Here is a 21,904-nt window from a genome sequence, read left to right as displayed (position 1 = left end):
CCACGGTCCAAAATGATGAGAAACGAGGCTAACTTTTTTTCCCAAAATTTCAAAAAACATGGGCTATAACCCACCGTTTTTTTCATTTTTAATTTTTTTCAAATCCTCAAAAATGATGAAAAACGGCGTGCCATAGTATGCCGTACGATATGGGCTATAGCCCACGGTCCAAAATGATGAGAAACGAGGCTAACTTTTTTTTTCAAAATTTCAAAAAACATGGGCTATAACCCACCGTTTTTTTCATTTTTCATTTTTTTCAAATCCTCAAAAATGATGAAAAACGGCGTGCCATAGTATGCCGTACGATATGGGCTATAGCCCACGGTCCAAAATGATGAGAAACGAGGCTAACTTTTTTTTCCAAAATTTCAAAAAACATGGGATATAACCCACCGTTTTTTTCATTTTTCATTTTTTTCAAATCCTCAAAAATGATGAAAAACGGCGTGCCATAGTATGCCGTACGATATGGGCTATAGCCCACGGTCCAAAATGATGAGAAACGAGGCAAACTTTTTTTTCAAAATTTCAAAAAACATGGGCTATAACCCACTGTTTTTTTCATTTTTCATTTTTTTCAAATCCTCAAAAATGATGAAAAACGGCGTGCCATAGTATGCCGTACGATATGGGCTATAGCCCACGGTCCAAAATGATGAGAAACGAGGCTAACTTTTTTTTTCAAAATTTCAAAAAACATGGGCTATAACCCACCGTTTTTTTCATTTTTCATTTTTTTCAAATCCTCAAAAATTATGAAAAACGGCGTGCCATAGTATGCCGTACGATATGGGCTATAGCCCACGGTCCAAAATGATGAGAAACGAGGCTAACTTTTTTTTCCAAAATTTCAAAAAACATGGGCTATAACCCACCGTTTTTTTCATTTTTCATTTTTTTCAAATCCTCAAAAATGATGAAAAACGGCGTGCCATAGTATGCCGTACGATATGGGCTATAGCCCACGGTCCAAAATGATGAGAAACGAGGCTAACTTTTTTTTTCAAAATTTCAAAAAACATGGGCTATAACCCACCGTTTTTTTCATTTTTCATTTTTTTCAAATCCTCAAAAATGATGAAAAACGGCGTGCCATAGTATGCCGTACGATATGGGCTATAGCCCACGGTCCAAAATGATGAGAAACGAGGCTAACTTTTTTTTCCCAAAATTTCAAAAAACATGGGCTATAACCCACCGTTTTTTTCATTTTTAATTTTTTTCAAATCCTCAAAAATGATGAAAAACGGCGTGCCATAGTATGCCGTACGATATGGGCTATAGCCCACGGTCCAAAATGATGAGAAACGAGGCTAACTTTTTTTTCCAAAATTTCAAAAAACATGGGCTATAACCCACCGTTTTTTTCATTTTTCATTTTTTTCAAATCCTCAAAAATGATGAAAAACGGCGTGCCATAGTATGCCGTACGATATGGGCTATAGCCCACGGTCCAAAATGATGAGAAACGAGGCTAACTTTTTTTTTCAAAATTTCAAAAAACATGGGCTATAACCCACCGTTTTTTTCATTTTTCATTTTTTTCAAATCCTCAAAAATGATGAAAAACGGCGTGCCATAGTATGCCGTACGATATGGGCTATAGCCCACGGTCCAAAATGATGAGAAACGAGGCTAACTTTTTTTTTCCAAAATTTCAAAAAACATGGGCTATAACCCACCGTTTTTTTCATTTTTCATTTTTTTCAAATCCTCAAAAATGATGAAAAACGGCGTGCCATAGTATGCCGTACGATATGGGCTATAGCCCACGGTCCAAAATGATGAGAAACGAGGCTAACTTTTTTTTTCAAAATTTCAAAAAACATGGGCTATAACCCACCGTTTTTTTCATTTTTCATTTTTTTCAAATCCTCAAAAATGATGAAAAACGGCGTGCCATAGTATGCCGTACGATATGGGCTATAGCCCACGGTCCAAAATGATGAGAAACGAGGCTAACTTTTTTTTTCAAAATTTCAAAAAACATGGGCTATAACCCACCGTTTTTTTCATTTTTCATTTTTTTCAAATCCTCAAAAATGATGAAAAACGGCGTGCCATAGTATGCCGTACGATATGGGCTATAGCCCACGGTCCAAAATGATGAGAAACGAGGCTAACTTTTTTTTCCAAAATTTCAAAAAACATGGGCTATAACCCACCGTTTTTTTCATTTTTCATTTTTTTCAAATCCTCAAAAATGATGAAAAACGGCGTGCCATAGTATGCCGTACGATATGGGCTATAGCCCACGGTCCAAAATGATGAGAAACGAGGCTAACTTTTTTTTTCAAAAAACATGGGCTATAACCCACCGTTTTTTTCATTTTTCATTTTTTTCAAATCCTCAAAAATGATGAAAAACGGCGTGCCATAGTATGCCGTACGATATGGGCTATAGCCCACGGTCCAAAATGATGAGAAACGAGGCTAACTTTTTTTTTCAAAATTTCAAAAAACATGGGCTATAACCCACCGTTTTTTTCATTTTTCATTTTTTTCAAATCCTCAAAAATGATGAAAAACGGCGTGCCATAGTATGCCGTACGATATGGGCTATAGCCCACAGTCCAAAATGATGAGAAACGAGGCTAACTTTTTTTTCCAAAATTTCAAAAAACATGGGCTATAACCCACCGTTTTTTTCATTTTTCATTTTTTTCAAATCCTCAAAAATGATGAAAAACGGCGTGCCTTAGTATGCCGTACGATATGGGCCCACGGTCCAAAATGATGAGAAACGAGGCTAACTTTTTTTTTCAAAATTTCAAAAAACATGGGCTATAACCCACCGTTTTTTTCATTTTTCATTTTTTTCAAATCCTCAAAAATGATGAAAAACGGCGTGCCATAGTATGCCGTACGATATGGGCTATAGCCCACGGTCCAAAATGATGAGAAACGAGGCTAACTTTTTTTTCCAAAATTTCAAAAAACATGGGCTATAACCCACCGTTTTTTTCATTTTTCATTTTTTTCAAATCCTCAAAAATGATGAAAAACGGCGTGCCATAGTATGCCGTACGATATGGGCTATAGCCCACGGTCCAAAATGATGAGAAACGAGGCTAACTTTTTTTTCCAAAATTTCAAAAAACATGGGCTATAACCCACCGTTTTTTTCATTTTTCATTTTTTTCAAATCCTCAAAAATGATGAAAAACGGCGTGCCATAGTATGCCGTACGATATGGGCTATAGCCCACGGTCCAAAATGATGAGAAACGAGGCTACCTTTTTTTTCCAAAATTTCAAAAAACATGGGCTATAACCCACCGTTTTTTTCATTTTTCATTTTTTTCAAATCCTCAAAAATGATGAAAAACGGCGTGCCATAGTATGCCGTACGATATGGGCTATAGCCCACGGTCCAAAATGATGAGAAACGAGGCTAACTTTTTTTTCCAAAATTTCAAAAAACATGGGCTATAACCCACCGTTTTTTTCATTTTTCATTTTTTTCAAATCCTCAAAAATGATGAAAAACGGCGTGCCATAGTATGCCGTACGATATGGGCTATAGCCCACGGTCCAAAATGATGAGAAACGAGGCTAACTTTTTTTTCAAAATTTCAAAAAACATGGGCTATAACCCACCGTTTTTTTCATTTTTCATTTTTTTCAAATCCTCAAAAATGATGAAAAACGGCGTGCCATAGTATGCCGTACGATATGGGCTATAGCCCACGGTCCAAAATGATGAGAAACGAGGCTAACTTTTTTTTTCAAAATTTCAAAAAACATGGGCTATAACCCACCGTTTTTTTCATTTTTCATTTTTTTCAAATCCTCAAAAATGATGAAAAACGGCGTGCCATAGTATGCCGTACGATATGGGCTATAGCCCACGGTCCAAAATGATGAGAAACGAGGCTAACTTTTTTTTTCAAAATTTCAAAAAAACATGGGCTATAACCCACCGTTTTTTTCATTTTTCATTTTTTTCAAATCCTCAAAAATTATGAAAAACGGCGTGCCATAGTATGCCGTACGATATGGGCTATAGCCCACGGTCCAAAATGATGAGAAACGAGGCTAACTTTTTTTTCCAAAATTTCAAAAAACATGGGCTATAACCCACCGTTTTTTTCATTTTTCATTTTTTTCAAATCCTCAAAAATGATGAAAAACGGCGTGCCATAGTATGCCGTACGATATGGGCTATAGCCCACGGTCCAAAATGATGAGAAACGAGGCTAACTTTTTTTTTCAAAATTTCAAAAAACATGGGCTATAACCCACCGTTTTTTTCATTTTTCATTTTTTTCAAATCCTCAAAAATGATGAAAAACGGCGTGCCATAGTATGCCGTACGATATGGGCTATAGCCCACGGTCCAAAATGATGAGAAACGAGGTTAACTTTTTTTTTTAAAATTTCAAAAAACATGGGCTATAACCCACCGTTTTTTTCATTTTTCATTTTTTTCAAATCCTCAAAAATGATGAAAAACGGCGTGCCATAGTATGCCGTACGATATGGGCTATAGCCCACGGTCCAAAATGATGAGAAACGAGGCTAACTTTTTTTCCCAAAATTTCAAAAAACATGGGCTATAACCCACCGTTTTTTTCATTTTTAATTTTTTTCAAATCCTCAAAAATGATGAAAAACGGCGTGCCATAGTATGCCGTACGATATGGGCTATAGCCCACGGTCCAAAATGATGAGAAACGAGGCTAACTTTTTTTTCCAAAATTTCAAAAAACATGGGCTATAACCCACCGTTTTTTTCATTTTTCATTTTTTTCAAATCCTCAAAAATGATGAAAAACGGCGTGCCATAGTATGCCGTACGATATGGGCTATAGCCCACGGTCCAAAATGATGAGAAACGAGGCTAACTTTTTTTTTCAAAATTTCAAAAAACATGGGCTATAACCCACCGTTTTTTTCATTTTTCATTTTTTTCAAATCCTCAAAAATGATGAAAAACGGCGTGCCATAGTATGCCGTACGATATGGGCTATAGCCCACGGTCCAAAATGATGAGAAACGAGGCTAACTTTTTTTTTCAAAATTTCAAAAAACATGGGCTATAACCCACCGTTTTTTTCATTTTTCATTTTTTTCAAATCCTCAAAAATGATGAAAAACGGCGTGCCATAGTATGCCGTACGATATGGGCTATAGCCCACGGTCCAAAATGATGAGAAACGAGGCTAACTTTTTTTTCCAAAATTTCAAAAAACATGGGCTATAACCCACCGTTTTTTTCATTTTTCATTTTTTTCAAATCCTCAAAAATGATGAAAAACGGCGTGCCATAGTATGCCGTACGATATGGGCTATAGCCCACGGTCCAAAATGATGAGAAACGAGGCTAACTTTTTTTTTCAAAAAACATGGGCTATAACCCACCGTTTTTTTCATTTTTCATTTTTTTCAAATCCTCAAAAATGATGAAAAACGGCGTGCCATAGTATGCCGTACGATATGGGCTATAGCCCACGGTCCAAAATGATGAGAAACGAGGCTAACTTTTTTTTCAAAATTTCAAAAAACATGGGCTATAACCCACCGTTTTTTTCATTTTTCATTTTTTTCAAATCCTCAAAAATGATGAAAAACGGCGTGCCATAGTATGCCGTACGATATGGGCTATAGCCCACAGTCCAAAATGATGAGAAACGAGGCTAACTTTTTTTTCCAAAATTTCAAAAAACATGGGCTATAACCCACCGTTTTTTTCATTTTTCATTTTTTTCAAATCCTCAAAAATGATGAAAAACGGCGTGCCTTAGTATGCCGTACGATATGGGCCCACGGTCCAAAATGATGAGAAACGAGGCTAACTTTTTTTTTCAAAATTTCAAAAAACATGGGCTATAACCCACCGTTTTTTTCATTTTTCATTTTTTTCAAATCCTCAAAAATGATGAAAAACGGCGTGCCATAGTATGCCGTACGATATGGGCTATAGCCCACGGTCCAAAATGATGAGAAACGAGGCTAACTTTTTTTTCCAAAATTTCAAAAAACATGGGCTATAACCCACCGTTTTTTTCATTTTTCATTTTTTTCAAATCCTCAAAAATGATGAAAAACGGCGTGCCATAGTATGCCGTACGATATGGGCTATAGCCCACGGTCCAAAATGATGAGAAACGAGGCTAACTTTTTTTTCCAAAATTTCAAAAAACATGGGCTATAACCCACCGTTTTTTTCATTTTTCATTTTTTTCAAATCCTCAAAAATGATGAAAAACGGCGTGCCATAGTATGCCGTACGATATGGGCTATAGCCCACGGTCCAAAATGATGAGAAACGAGGCTACCTTTTTTTTCCAAAATTTCAAAAAACATGGGCTATAACCCACCGTTTTTTTCATTTTTCATTTTTTTCAAATCCTCAAAAATGATGAAAAACGGCGTGCCATAGTATGCCGTACGATATGGGCTATAGCCCACGGTCCAAAATGATGAGAAACGAGGCTAACTTTTTTTTCCAAAATTTCAAAAAACATGGGCTATAACCCACCGTTTTTTTCATTTTTCATTTTTTTCAAATCCTCAAAAATGATGAAAAACGGCGTGCCATAGTATGCCGTACGATATGGGCTATAGCCCACGGTCCAAAATGATGAGAAACGAGGCTAACTTTTTTTTCAAAATTTCAAAAAACATGGGCTATAACCCACCGTTTTTTTCATTTTTCATTTTTTTCAAATCCTCAAAAATGATGAAAAACGGCGTGCCATAGTATGCCGTACGATATGGGCTATAGCCCACGGTCCAAAATGATGAGAAACGAGGCTAACTTTTTTTTTCAAAATTTCAAAAAAACATGGGCTATAACCCACCGTTTTTTTCATTTTTCATTTTTTTCAAATCCTCAAAAATGATGAAAAACGGCGTGCCATAGTATGCCGTACGATATGGGCTATAGCCCACGGTCCAAAATGATGAGAAACGAGGCTAACTTTTTTTTTCAAAATTTCAAAAAAACATGGGCTATAACCCACCGTTTTTTTCATTTTTCATTTTTTTCAAATCCTCAAAAATTATGAAAAACGGCGTGCCATAGTATGCCGTACGATATGGGCTATAGCCCACGGTCCAAAATGATGAGAAACGAGGCTAACTTTTTTTTCCAAAATTTCAAAAAACATGGGCTATAACCCACCGTTTTTTTCATTTTTCATTTTTTTCAAATCCTCAAAAATGATGAAAAACGGCGTGCCATAGTATGCCGTACGATATGGGCTATAGCCCACGGTCCAAAATGATGAGAAACGAGGCTAACTTTTTTTTTCAAAATTTCAAAAAACATGGGCTATAACCCACCGTTTTTTTCATTTTTCATTTTTTTCAAATCCTCAAAAATGATGAAAAACGGCGTGCCATAGTATGCCGTACGATATGGGCTATAGCCCACGGTCCAAAATGATGAGAAACGAGGTTAACTTTTTTTTTTAAAATTTCAAAAAACATGGGCTATAACCCACCGTTTTTTTCATTTTTCATTTTTTTCAAATCCTCAAAAATGATGAAAAACGGCGTGCCATAGTATGCCGTACGATATGGGCTATAGCCCACGGTCCAAAATGATGAGAAACGAGGCTAACTTTTTTTCCCAAAATTTCAAAAAACATGGGCTATAACCCACCGTTTTTTTCATTTTTAATTTTTTTCAAATCCTCAAAAATGATGAAAAACGGCGTGCCATAGTATGCCGTACGATATGGGCTATAGCCCACGGTCCAAAATGATGAGAAACGAGGCTAACTTTTTTTTCCAAAATTTCAAAAAACATGGGCTATAACCCACCGTTTTTTTCATTTTTCATTTTTTTCAAATCCTCAAAAATGATGAAAAACGGCGTGCCATAGTATGCCGTACGATATGGGCTATAGCCCACGGTCCAAAATGATGAGAAACGAGGCTAACTTTTTTTTTCAAAATTTCAAAAAACATGGGCTACAACCCACCGTTTTTTTCATTTTTCATTTTTTTCAAATCCTCAAAAATGATGAAAAACGGCGTGCCATAGTATGCCGTACGATATGGGCTATAGCCCACGGTCCAAAATGATGAGAAACGAGGCTAACTTTTTTTTTCAAAATTTCAAAAAACATGGGCTATAACCCACCGTTTTTTTCATTTTTAATTTTTTTCAAATCCTCAAAAATGATGAAAAACGGCGTGCCATAGTATGCCGTACGATATGGGCTATAGCCCACGGTCCAAAATGATGAGAAACGAGGCTAACTTTTTTTTCCAAAATTTCAAAAAACATGGGCTATAACCCACCGTTTTTTTCATTTTTCATTTTTTTCAAATCCTCAAAAATGATGAAAAACGGCGTGCCATAGTATGCCGTACGATATGGGCTATAGCCCACGGTCCAAAATGATGAGAAACGAGGCTAACTTTTTTTTCAAAATTTCAAAAAACATGGGCTATAACCCACCGTTTTTTTCATTTTTCATTTTTTTCAAATCCTCAAAAATGATGAAAAACGGCGTGCCATAGTATGCCGTACGATATGGGCTATAGCCCACGGTCCAAAATGATGAGAAACGAGGCTAACTTTTTTTTTCAAAATTTCAAAAAAACATGGGCTATAACCCACCGTTTTTTTCATTTTTCATTTTTTTCAAATCCTCAAAAATGATGAAAAACGGCGTGCCATAGTATGCCGTACGATATGGGCTATAGCCCACGGTCCAAAATGATGAGAAACGAGGCTAACTTTTTTTTTCAAAATTTCAAAAAAACATGGGCTATAACCCACCGTTTCTTTCATTTTTCATTTTTTTCAAATCCTCAAAAATGATGAAAAACGGCGTGCCATAGTATGCCGTACGATATGGGCTATAGCCCACGGTCCAAAATGATGAGAAACGAGGCTACCTTTTTTTTCCAAAATTTCAAAAAACATGGGCTATAACCCACCGTTTTTTTCATTTTTCATTTTTTTCAAATCCTCAAAAATGATGAAAAACGGCGTGCCATAGTATGCCGTACGATATGGGCTATAGCCCACGGTCCAAAATGATGAGAAACGAGGCTAACTTTTTTTTTCAAAAAACATGGGCTATAACCCACCGTTTTTTTCATTTTTCATTTTTTTCAAATCCTCAAAAATGATGAAAAACGGCGTGCCATAGTATGCCGTACGATATGGGCTATAGCCCACGGTCCAAAATGATGAGAAACGAGGCTAACTTTTTTTTTCAAAATTTCAAAAAACATGGGCTATAACCCACCGTTTTTTTCATTTTTCATTTTTTTCAAATCCTCAAAAATGATGAAAAACGGCGTGCCATAGTATGCCGTACGATATGGGCTATAGCCCACAGTCCAAAATGATGAGAAACGAGGCTAACTTTTTTTTCCAAAATTTCAAAAAACATGGGCTATAACCCACCGTTTTTTTCATTTTTCATTTTTTTCAAATCCTCAAAAATGATGAAAAACGGCGTGCCTTAGTATGCCGTACGATATGGGCTATAGCCCACGGTCCAAAATGATGAGAAACGAGGCTAACTTTTTTTTTCAAAATTTCAAAAAACATGGGCTATAACCCACCGTTTTTTTCATTTTTCATTTTTTTCAAATCCTCAAAAATGATGAAAAACGGCGTGCCATAGTATGCCGTACGATATGGGCTATAGCCCACGGTCCAAAATGATGAGAAACGAGGCTAACTTTTTTTTCCAAAATTTCAAAAAACATGGGCTATAACCCACCGTTTTTTTCATTTTTCATTTTTTTCAAATCCTCAAAAATGATGAAAAACGGCGTGCCATAGTATGCCGTACGATATGGGCTATAGCCCACGGTCCAAAATGATGAGAAACGAGGCTACCTTTTTTTTCCAAAATTTCAAAAAACATGGGCTATAACCCACCGTTTTTTTTAATTTTTCATTTTTTTCAAATCCTCAAAAATGATGAAAAACGGCGTGCCATAGTATGCCGTACGATATGGGCTATAGCCCACGGTCCAACCCTAACCCTAACCCTAACCCTAGCCCACGGTCCAAAATGATGAGAAACGAGGCTAACTTTTTTTTTCAAAATTTCAAAAAACATGGGCTATAACCCACCGTTTTTTTCATTTTTCATTTTTTTCAAATCCTCAAAAATGATGAAAAACGGTGTGCCATAGTATGCCGTACGAAATTTGTGGTCCAAAATGATGAGAAACGAGGCTAACTTTTTTTTTCAAAATTTCAAAAAACATGGGCTATAACCCACCGTTTTTTTCATTTTTCATTTTTTTCAAATCCTCAAAAATGATGAAAAACGGCGTGCCATAGTATGCCCACGGTCCAAAATGATGAGAAACGAGGCTAACTTTTTTTTCCAAAATTTCAAAAAACATGGGCTATAACCCACATTTTTTTTCATTTTCTGATACTTCGGTAGACTTGATGCGTATGGGCGGGGAAATTGAACCAAAAGTGTCAAATAATGTTTTATGAGCTGGTTCTCAACAACCAAAAGTGTCAAATAATGTTTTAGGAGCTGTTTCTCAACAACCAAAAGTGTCAAAAGTTGACAAAATAATTTGACAAAATAATTTGACAAAATAATTTAATTTGACAAAATAATTTGACAAAATAATTTGACAAAATAATTTGACAAAATAATTTGACAAAATAATTTGACAAAAAGTATTTTGTAAAAAGTATTTTGTAAAAAGTATTTTGTAAAAAGTTTCTCAACAACCAAAAGTGTCAAATAATGTTTTAGGAGCTGTTTCTCAACAACCAAAAGTGTCAAATAATGTTTTAGGAGCTGTTTCTCAACAACCAAAAGTGTCAAAAGTTGACAAAATAATTTGACAAATTTGACAAAATAATTTGACAAATTTGACAAAATAATTTGACAAAATAATTTGACAAAATAATTTGACAAAATAATTTGACAAAATAATTTGACAAAATAATTTGACAAAATAATTTGACAAAAAGTATTTTGTAAAAAGTATTTTGTAAAAAGTATTTTGTAAAAAGTATTTTGTAAAAAGTATTTTGTAAAAAGTATTTTGTAAAAAGTATTTTGTAAAAAGTATTTTGTAAAATAATTTGCCTGCAAAATAATTTGCCTGCTAAATAATTTGCCTGCTAAATAATTTGGCTGCAAAATAATTTGCCTGCTAAATAATTTGCCTGCTAAATAATTTGCCTGCAAAATAATTTGCCTGCTAAATAATTTGCCTGCTAAATAATTTGCCTGCAAAATAATTTGCCTGCAAAATAATTTGCCTGCAAAATAATTTGCCAAAACCCTAAGAATTTGCCTAAAAAAATAATTTGCCAAAACCCTAAGAATTTGCCTAAAAAAATTATTTGCCAAAACCCTAATAATTTGCCTGCAAAATAATTTGCCCCCCAAAATAATTTGCCCCCCAAAATAATTTGCTAAAATAATTTGCCAAAATAATTTGCCAAAATAATTTGCCAAAAAGTATTTTGTAAAAAGTATTTTGTAAAAAGTATTTTGTAAAAAGTATTTTGTAAAAAGTATTTTGTAAAAAGTATTTTGTAAAAAGTATTTTGTAAAAAGTATTTTGTAAAAAGTATTTTGTAAAAAGTATTTTGTAAAAAGTATTTTGTAAAAAGAGGAGAGGAGAGGAGAGGAGAGGAGAGGAGAGGAGAGGGGAGGGGAGGCGCACCCAAGCCAAGCATTGCAGAACAAGCACTTGCATGTTAGCTGTGGTTGTATGTGAGGATTACTACCTCGTTTGACAGCAGTGGAGTCTGCCTGCCTGCCTGTCTGTCTGCCTGCCTGTCTGTCTGTCTGTCTGTCTGTCTGTCTGTCTGTCTGTCTGTCTGTCTGCCTGACTGACTGTGTGCTGGCATTGTGACAGTATGAGCTAGCTACAGTGCTTATCAACCTTTTTTTTTAATTGTGAAAATGTGGCACAAATCTTTGTATATACTGGTATATTTTTTCAGAGCGAACATTTCTAACTCAAATCTTTGCTTCTGGGAGGTCCCAGTATAACAACACATGGTCAGATGGGGGTCTGGGAGGTCCCAGTATAACAACACATGGTCAGATGGGGGTCTGGGAGGTCCCAGTAACAACACATGGTCAGATGGGGGTCTGGGAGGTCCCAGTAACAACACATGGTCAGATGGGGTTTTATCTAAACTTTGGCCATGAGAATGTCCTTTCTGGTACACATCTCTCACAAACATGCATACATACTGTATGCAGTCTTCTGAGTTCGCTACTTGGGTCTGCATATCATTCCACAATTTGTAAGTTCCACTTTTAAGACTTGGGTGTAACTTTTTATTTAATCAACACTGAAGAGTAATAAACAATATCTGCAATGTGGTCCCTTCTTTCAATTTCCTCAGAATATTCTCCAGGTTCTCATAAGCGCGACTGAAGGCCAGCTGATCCTGGTGACCCTTGATGCAAAGAGCCTGGATGCGAGGAACCCATCCATAACTATTATACAGAGAAGTTGCCTCGTCCGTATTTTGTGTTCTCACATCACAGAGAAGTTTGGAGAATGGTACTTAAACACACACACACACACACACACACACACACACACACACACACACACACACACTCATGCAAACACTAGTTTGAAATAGGTATATGAATCTTCTTTCAGGGGAAAGATATGATGGGACAAGTCTTGACATTTACTGTTGGAATATGATCTTTATTATGTATATATATTTTATTATTGAGTTCTCTTATTGTGAAGCCAGACCGGAAGTGATTGTTGACTAATCTGTATATAACCAGGTGTAAATAAATCTGTCAGTGACTTGTCGTACTGATCCAGCAACAGCTGATGCCTCCTGGTGTGATATTTATTTACTCTAGTGTTATTCCTCCGTCTACTATTTCTTCACTTTATATTTCTGGTACAACACGCAGTATTACAGCTGTGAAACTCAACATTTACCTATATTTGTATTAAGTATAAAAGTAATTAGTGACTTGAAAGTAGTGTCTGAGGTGAAATGCAAATAAAGTAGTCGTATGATCAAATGATTATTTAAAGACAGACTACCAACATAAACATGCACAACACATGTACCAAAACACATGTTTAGTGTTTTTTGTTATGATCCCTATTAGCTCCAGAAAATGCTACAGCCATTATACTGGAGTGCGTGACATGTTTTAGCAGTACTATCTAGTTTGACTCTGCTGGTAATTTATTTTTTTCTCCTGTGTTTACAGCCTTGCCTCCGAGACCAAACAGGCAATGGCCAGTAATTTGATTCAGGCATTTCCCTGCTTGAAAGATGACTCAAGAAGTGGCTTTGTGAGTAATTCACATTTTGTAAAGGGATTGATGCTAAAGTTATTTGGACACAAGAGTACTGGACGACTTTATATGCCCAATGTACAGAAAAACCCTGTTCCGGCCACGTCTTCTGGCCACTGTCAAAATTAAAATGTGCCTCATCTCTGTTCATTCAAGAGTTTAATTTCTTTACAGGGACTCTGGTTTACCACAGGACAGGGGAAATTAACAGCCACTGGTTTCATCGAAGACAGAGTCAAATACGTAAGAAAGGTATTAACAGCGTCAGAAACGAACACAGCCGACACCACTAATTGGTTCCAACCAATGAACTTGCCGTTCGTCAGACGTGCATACCAGGTAATCGTTGTAACTGAATATATTGAAGCAATGAATAGAGCCACATAATTTAGTGATTGGTATTTGGTAATATCCTTGTGTACTTTAATAGAAAGTACCATATCCTGTTTTTTTTTTTATTAACCCATTGACGCCTGGTGCAACGTATACGTTGTTCTACCCTTGATGCCGGCCGTGCTCTCTGTGTCTCATCAGCTATTGCTATACATGTAGCAACATAACTATTTAAAAAAAAAATCATCAGAATTTGAAGGTTTTCAGAAACCTTAGGTCAGGCCCTAGAAGGCGTTCCCAGATTCGGCCTCAGGCATCAATGGGTTAAGATTGCACAGGACTTTGAGATCCTGCATGGAGAGGCTGCACCCAAACCTTTTGAGACCTGGCTGCCTGTTTATGCAGAGAAAATCTTGGACCTGGCCAGAAGAGAAGGGAAGCTCCTCTACATGTTGGATGGATTAACACCTGGTACTATATTGTTATATTATACAGCAGACAATGCAAATTTACATTTAGCAGGTGTTTGTTTTTGCTACTAAATGACAATCATTCATGTGCCATTCCACATATTGATGCATATAAAATTGTGTTCCTACAGATGTTTTGGGGGAACGTGCCCTGTCCCAGTTACCAGCACTGCTTCCACCAACCGTCTATAAACATAACAAGAAAACCATTCGGCACACCATCCAGGAGTCCAAGTTGGCGTTTATAGACCATCAGCCTGTAAGTCCCTCTGCATTTCTAAAGGAAATGTTACTCATTTAACCACTTGAACCCAGCAGCCATATTCTGGGGGGGGGGGCGCATTGACCAACAATATCACATCTGCTAGGAGGAAGCCATGCAAGGCACCTACCTGCTCATCGGGAGTAATTAGGGGTTCAGAGTCTTGCTCAGGGACACTTCGACCCAACCGTTTGGCTAGCCCGGGATCAAACTGGGAAATTTCTGACATTGTGAGCTGGTAGATCAGATATTTTTGGTCTAGATGGGAAAACGGTGGTGCAGAGCCTGGCTGCTTGTTATAGAATTATTCCGAAAATGAATTTCTCAACATGCCATATCAGCCACTGCAATCAGTGAACGCCATTGTCTTGCTTACTCTTTGTATGTCGACAATCTTACTTTGGTTGATGTATATATGCCTTTTGTTTATTTCTTGCTCAGGTTGGAACAAACATGGTGGAGTACGCCCAGCAAGCAAGGGCATCAACAGAGTACCCCTATGTCCTGTCGCTGGGTAACGACGTTCGAAAGTCATCCCAGGCGTTCGTCATTCTGGCTGGGGAGGCGTTGGAACAAAACACATTGCTGCAGGCGGTCGATGTCTGTTTCAAGATGTTTTATGTTTTTAATATCCATTACCCGAAACAGTGTGCTCCTGTTTGGGAATTCCTTCAAAATGCTGTCTATGGAATAGCAGGACAGGAATCCAAACCCGTGACTTTTTTTGCGTTCATCGCTCAACAAATAGACTTGGACGTTTATGAAATGTCTAATTGAGCGATGTAATGTTTTGGATGTCCTCTCTCGCTGCCCAGGTGGCAGGGAAAGCTGTTGATGTGGAGGATCTGGTGAGTTGGGTGTGTATTTGTGCTGAAGGTGACATTATTGCACTGTTCTAAGTGTTCATTTTATACATCATGTTATAGCACTTTAAGTTGTTCAAACAGATTGCACTGTATATTTGGAATGAGCAAATTATGCTGAAGGTGAGGTTTTTGCACTGTTTAGACACTGTTATGCTTGAAGCATATTGAAAAAAGCTACCTATTAATGAAGCACCTTATTAATACTAAAATAAATATTTTTTCCTACATTTCCAGCATTGTTTTAAGTTTTTTAAGGAACAAAATGATGAGAAACGAGGCTAACTTTTTTTTTCAAAATTTCAAAAAACATGGGCTATAACCCACCGTTTTTTTCATTTTTCATTTTTTTCAAATCCTCAAAAATTATGAAAAACGGCGTGCCATAGTATGCCGTACGATATGGGCTATAGCCCACGGTCCAAAATGATGAGAAACGAGGCTAACTTTTTTTTCCAAAATTTCAAAAAACATGGGCTATAACCCACCGTTTTTTTCATTTTTCATTTTTTTCAAATCCTCAAAAATGATGAAAAACGGCGTGCCATAGTATGCCGTACGATATGGGCTATAGCCCACGGTCCAAAATGATGAGAAACGAGGCTAACTTTTTTTTTCAAAATTTCAAAAAACATGGGCTATAACCCACCGTTTTTTTCATTTTTCATTTTTTTCAAATCCTCAAAAATGATGAAAAACGGCGTGCCATAGTATGCCGTACGATATGGGCTATAGCCCACGGTCCAAAATGATGAGAAACGAGGCTAACTTTTTTTCCCAAAATTTCAAAAAACATGGGCTATAACCCACCGTTTTTTTCATTTTTAATTTTTTTCAAATCCTCAAAAATGATGAAAAACGGCGTGCCATAGTATGCCGTACGATATGGGCTATAGCCCACGGTCCAAAATGATGAGAAACGAGGCTAACTTTTTTTTCCAAAATTTCAAAAAACATGGGCTATAACCCACCGTTTTTTCATTTTTCATTTTTTTCAAATCCTCAAAAATGATGAAAAACGGCGTGCCATAGTATGCCGTACGATATGGGCTATAGCCCACGGTCCAAAATGATGAGAAACGAGGCTAACTTTTTTTTTCAAAATTTCAAAAAACATGGGCTATAACCCACCGTTTTTTTCATTTTTCATTTTTTTCAAATCCTCAAAAATGATGAAAAACGGCGTGCCATAGTATGCCGTACGATATGGGCTATAGCCCACGGTCCAAAATGATGAGAAACGAGGCTAACTTTTTTTTTCAAAATTTCAAAAAACATGGGCTATAACCCACCGTTTTTTTCATTTTTCATTTTTTTCAAATCCTCAAAAATGATGAAAAACGGCGTGCCATAGTATGCCGTACGATATGGGCTATAGCCCACGGTCCAAAATGATGAGAAACGAGGCTAACTTTTTTTTCCAAAATTTCAAAAAACATGGGCTATAACCCACCGTTTTTTTCATTTTTCATTTTTTTCAAATCCTCAAAAATGATGAAAAACGGCGTGCCATAGTATGCCGTACGATATGGGCTATAGCCCACGGTCCAAAATGATGAGAAACGAGGCTAACTTTTTTTTCAAAATTTAAAAAAACATGGGCTATAACCCACCGTTTTTTTCATTTTTCATTTTTTTCAAATCCTCAAAAATGATGAAAAACGGCGTGCCATAGTATGCCGTACGATATGGGCTATAGCCCACGGTCCAAAATGATGAGAAACGAGGCTAACTTTTTTTTCCAAAATTTCAAAAAACATGGGCTATAACCCACCGTTTTTTTCATTTTTCATTTTTTTCAAATCCTCAAAAATGATGAAAAACGGCGTGCCATAGTATGCCGTACGATATGGGCTATAGCCCACGGTCCAAAATGATGAGAAACGAGGCTAACTTTTTTTTTCAAAATTTCAAAAAACATGGGCTATAACCCACCGTTTTTTTCATTTTTCATTTTTTTCAAATCCTCAAAAATGATGAAAAACGGCGTGCCATAGTATGCCGTACGATATGGGCTATAGCCCACGGTCCAAAATGATGAGAAACGAGGCTAACTTTTTTTCCCAAAATTTCAAAAAACATGGGCTATAACCCACCGTTTTTTTCATTTTTAATTTTTTTCAAATCCTCAAAAATGATGAAAAACGGCGTGCCATAGTATGCCGTACGATATGGGCTATAGCCCACGGTCCAAAATGATGAGAAACGAGGCTAACTTTTTTTTCCAAAATTTCAAAAAACATGGGCTATAACCCACCGTTTTTTTCATTTTTCATTTTTTTCAAATCCTCAAAAATGATGAAAAACGGCGTGCCATAGTATGCCGTACGATATGGGCTATAGCCCACGGTCCAAAATGATGAGAAACGAGGCTAACTTTTTTTTTCAAAATTTCAAAAAACATGGGCTATAACCCACCGTTTTTTTCATTTTTCATTTTTTTCAAATCCTCAAAAATGATGAAAAACGGCGTGCCATAGTATGCCGTACGATATGGGCTATAGCCCACGGTCCAAAATGATGAGAAACGAGGCTAACTTTTTTTTTCAAAATTTCAAAAAACATGGGCTATAACCCACCGTTTTTTTCATTTTTCATTTTTTTCAAATCCTCAAAAATGATGAAAAACGGCGTGCCATAGTATGCCGTACGATATGGGCTATAGCCCACGGTCCAAAATGATGAGAAACGAGGCTAACTTTTTTTTCCAAAATTTCAAAAAACATGGGCTATAACCCACCGTTTTTTTCATTTTTCATTTTTTTCAAATCCTCAAAAATGATGAAAAACGGCGTGCCATAGTATGCCGTACGATATGGGCTATAGCCCACGGTCCAAAATGATGAGAAACGAGGCTAACTTTTTTTTCAAAATTTCAAAAAACATGGGCTATAACCCACCGTTTTTTTCATTTTTCATTTTTGTCAAATCCTCAAAAATGATGAAAAACGGCGTGCCATAGTATGCCGTACGATATGGGCTATAGCCCACGGTCCAAAATGATGAGAAACGAGGCTAACTTTTTTTTCCAAAATTTCAAAAAAACATGGGCTATAACCCACCGTTTTTTTCATTTTTCATTTTTTTCAAATCCTCAAAAATGATGAAAAACGGCGTGCCATAGTATGCCGTACGATATGGGCTATAGCCCACGGTCCAAAATGATGAGAAACGAGGCTAACTTTTTTTTTCAAAATTTCAAAAAAACATGGGCTATAACCCACCGTTTTTTTCATTTTTCATTTTTTTCAAATCCTCAAAAATGATGAAAAACGGGAGTGCCATAGTATGCCGTACGATATGGGCTATAGCCCACGGTCCAAAATGATGAGAAACGAGGCTACCTTTTTTTTCCAAAATTTCAAAAAACATGGGCTATAACCCACCGTTTTTTTCATTTTTCATTTTTTTCAAATCCTCAAAAATGATGAAAAACGGCGTGCCATAGTATGCCGTACGATATGGGCTATAGCCCACGGTCCAAAATGATGAGAAACGAGGCTAACTTTTTTTTTCAAAATTTCAAAAAACATGGGCTATAACCCACCGTTTTTTTCATTTTTTTCAAATCCTCAAAAATGATGAAAAACGGCTTGCCATAGTATGCCGTACGATATGGGCTATAGCCCACAGTCCAAAATGATGAGAAACGAGGCTAACTTTTTTTTCCAAAATTTCAAAAAACATGGGCTATAACCCACCGTTTTTTTCATTTTTCATTTTTTTCAAATCCTCAAAAATGATGAAAAACGGCGTGCCATAGTATGCCGTACGATATGGGCTATAGCCCACGGTCCAAAATGATGAGAAACGAGGCTAACTTTTTTTTCCAAAATTTCAAAAAACATGGGCTATAACCCACCGTTTTTTTCATTTTTCATTTTTTTCAAATCCTCAAAAATGATGAAAAACGGCGTGCCATAGTATGCCGTACGATATGGGCTATAGCCCACGGTCCAAAATGATGAGAAACGAGGCTACCTTTTTTTTCCAAAATTTCAAAAAACATGGGCTATAACCCACCGTTTTTTTCATTTTTCATTTTTTTCAAATCCTCAAAAATGATGAAAAACGGCGTGCCATAGTATGCCGTACGATATGGGCTATAGCCCACGGTCCAAAATGATGAGAAACGAGGCTAACTTTTTTTTCCAAAATTTCAAAAAACATGGGCTATAACCCACCGTTTTTTTCATTTTTCATTTTTTTCAAATCCTCAAAAATGATGAAAAACGGCGTGCCATAGTATGCCGTACGATATGGGCTATAGCCCACGGTCCAAAATGATGAGAAACGAGGCTAACTTTTTTTCCCAAAATTTCAAAAAACATGGGCTATAACCCACCGTTTTTTTCATTTTTAATTTTTTTCAAATCCTCAAAAATGATGAAAAACGGCGTGCCATAGTATGCCGTACGATATGGGCTATAGCCCACGGTCCAAAATGATGAGAAACGAGGCTAACTTTTTTTTCCAAAATTTCAAAAAACATGGGCTATAACCCACCGTTTTTTTCATTTTTAATTTTTTTCAAATCCTCAAAAATGATGAAAAACGGCGTGCCATAGTATGCCGTACGATATGGGCTATAGCCCACGGTCCAAAATGATGAGAAACGAGGCTAACTTTTTTTTCAAAATTTCAAAAAACATGGGCTATAACCCACCGTTTTTTTCATTTTTCATTTTTGTCAAATCCTCAAAAATGATGAAAAACGGCGTGCCATAGTATGCCGTACGATATGGGCTATAGCCCACGGTCCAAAATGATGAGAAACGAGGCTAACTTTTTTTTCCAAAATTTCAAAAAAACATGGGCTATAACCCACCGTTTTTTTCATTTTTCATTTTTTTCAAATCCTCAAAAATGATGAAAAACGGCGTGCCATAGTATGCCGTACGATATGGGCTATAGCCCACGGTCCAAAATGATGAGAAACGAGGCTAACTTTTTTTTTCAAAATTTCAAAAAAACATGGGCTATAACCCACCGTTTTTTTCATTTTTCATTTTTTTCAAATCCTCAAAAATGATGAAAAACGGCGTGCCATAGTATGCCGTACGATATGGGCTATAGCCCACGGTCCAAAATGATGAGAAACGAGGCTACCTTTTTTTTCCAAAATTTCAAAAAACATGGGCTATAACCCACCGTTTTTTTCATTTTTCATTTTTTTCAAATCCTCAAAAATGATGAAAAACGGCGTGCCATAGTATGCCGTACGATATGGGCTATAGCCCACGGTCCAAAATGATGAGAAACGAGGCTAACTTTTTTTTTCAAAATTTCAAAAAACATGGGCTATAACCCACCGTTTTTTTCATTTTTTTCAAATCCTCAAAAATGATGAAAAACGGCTTGCCATAGTATGCCGTACGATATGGGCTATAGCCCACAGTCCAAAATGATGAGTTACGAGGCTAACTTTTTTTTCCAAAATTTCAAAAAACATGGGCTATAACCCACCGTTTTTTTCATTTTTCATTTTTTTCAAATCCTCAAAAATGATGAAAAACGGCGTGCCATAGTATGCCGTACGATATGGGCTATAGCCCACGGTCCAAAATGATGAGAAACGAGGCTAACTTTTTTTTCCAAAATTTCAAAAAACATGGGCTATAACCCACCGTTTTTTTCATTTTTCATTTTTTTCAAATCCTCAAAAATGATGAAAAACGGCGTGCCATAGTATGCCGTACGATATGGGCTATAGCCCACGGTCCAAAATGATGAGAAACGAGGCTACCTTTTTTTTCCAAAATTTCAAAAAACATGGGCTATAACCCACCGTTTTTTTCATTTTTCATTTTTTTCAAATCCTCAAAAATGATGAAAAACGGCGTGCCATAGTATGCCGTACGATATGGGCTATAGCCCACGGTCCAAAATGATGAGAAACGAGGCTAACTTTTTTTTCCAAAATTTCAAAAAACATGGGCTATAACCCACCGTTTTTTTCATTTTTCATTTTTTTCAAATCCTCAAAAATGATGAAAAACGGCGTGCCATAGTATGCCGTACGATATGGGCTATAGCCCACGGTCCAAAATGATGAGAAACGAGGCTAACTTTTTTTCCCAAAATTTCAAAAAACATGGGCTATAACCCACCGTTTTTTTCATTTTTAATTTTTTTCAAATCCTCAAAAATGATGAAAAACGGCGTGCCATAGTATGCCGTACGATATGGGCTATAGCCCACGTTCCAAAATGATGAGAAACGACGCTAACTTTTTTTTCCAAAATTTCAAAAAACATGGGCTATAACCCACCGTTTTTTTCATTTTTCATTTTTTTCAAATCCTCAAAAATGATGAAAAACGGCGTGCCATAGTATGCCGTACGATATGGGCTATAGCCCACGGTCCAAAATGATAAGAAACGAGGCTAACTTTTTTTTTCAAAATTTCAAAAAAACATGGGCTATAACCCACCGTTTTTTTCATTTTTCATTTTTTTCAAATCCTCAAAAATGATGAAAAACGGCGTGCCATAGTATGCCGTACGATATGGGCTATAGCCCACGGTCCAAAATGATGAGAAACGAGGCTAACTTTTTTTTTCAAAATTTCAAAAAAACATGGGCTATAACCCACCGTTTTTTTCATTTTTCATTTTTTTCAAATCCTCAAAAATGATGAAAAACGGCGTGCCATAGTATGCCGTACGATATGGGCTATAGCCCACGGTCCAAAATGATGAGAAACGAGGTTAA

General features: G+C 36.6%; 1 protein-coding gene across 1 annotated transcript; it reads left to right on the top strand.

Moving 5' to 3' along the window:
- Positions 1 to 11,915: 11,915 nt before the first annotated feature.
- On the top strand, positions 11,916 to 15,420 carry LOC308318213 (uncharacterized protein). Its single transcript, XM_080767659.1, has 6 exons — positions 11,916 to 12,488; positions 13,175 to 13,259; positions 13,437 to 13,601; positions 13,925 to 14,066; positions 14,197 to 14,324; positions 14,769 to 15,420. The coding sequence occupies exons 2-6, from the start codon at positions 13,200 to 13,202 to the stop codon at positions 15,102 to 15,104; spliced, it is 831 nt and encodes a 276-aa protein (XP_080623785.1). The 5' UTR covers positions 11,916 to 12,488; positions 13,175 to 13,199; the 3' UTR covers positions 15,105 to 15,420.
- Positions 15,421 to 21,904: the final 6,484 nt, after the last annotated feature.

This window comes from Protomyctophum bolini (genome assembly GCF_963924005.1).
Source record: "Protomyctophum bolini genome assembly, chromosome: 7".
Classification (NCBI taxonomy): Eukaryota; Metazoa; Chordata; class Actinopteri; order Myctophiformes; family Myctophidae; genus Protomyctophum; species Protomyctophum bolini.
This window is presented reverse-complemented; position numbering and strand designations above follow the sequence as displayed.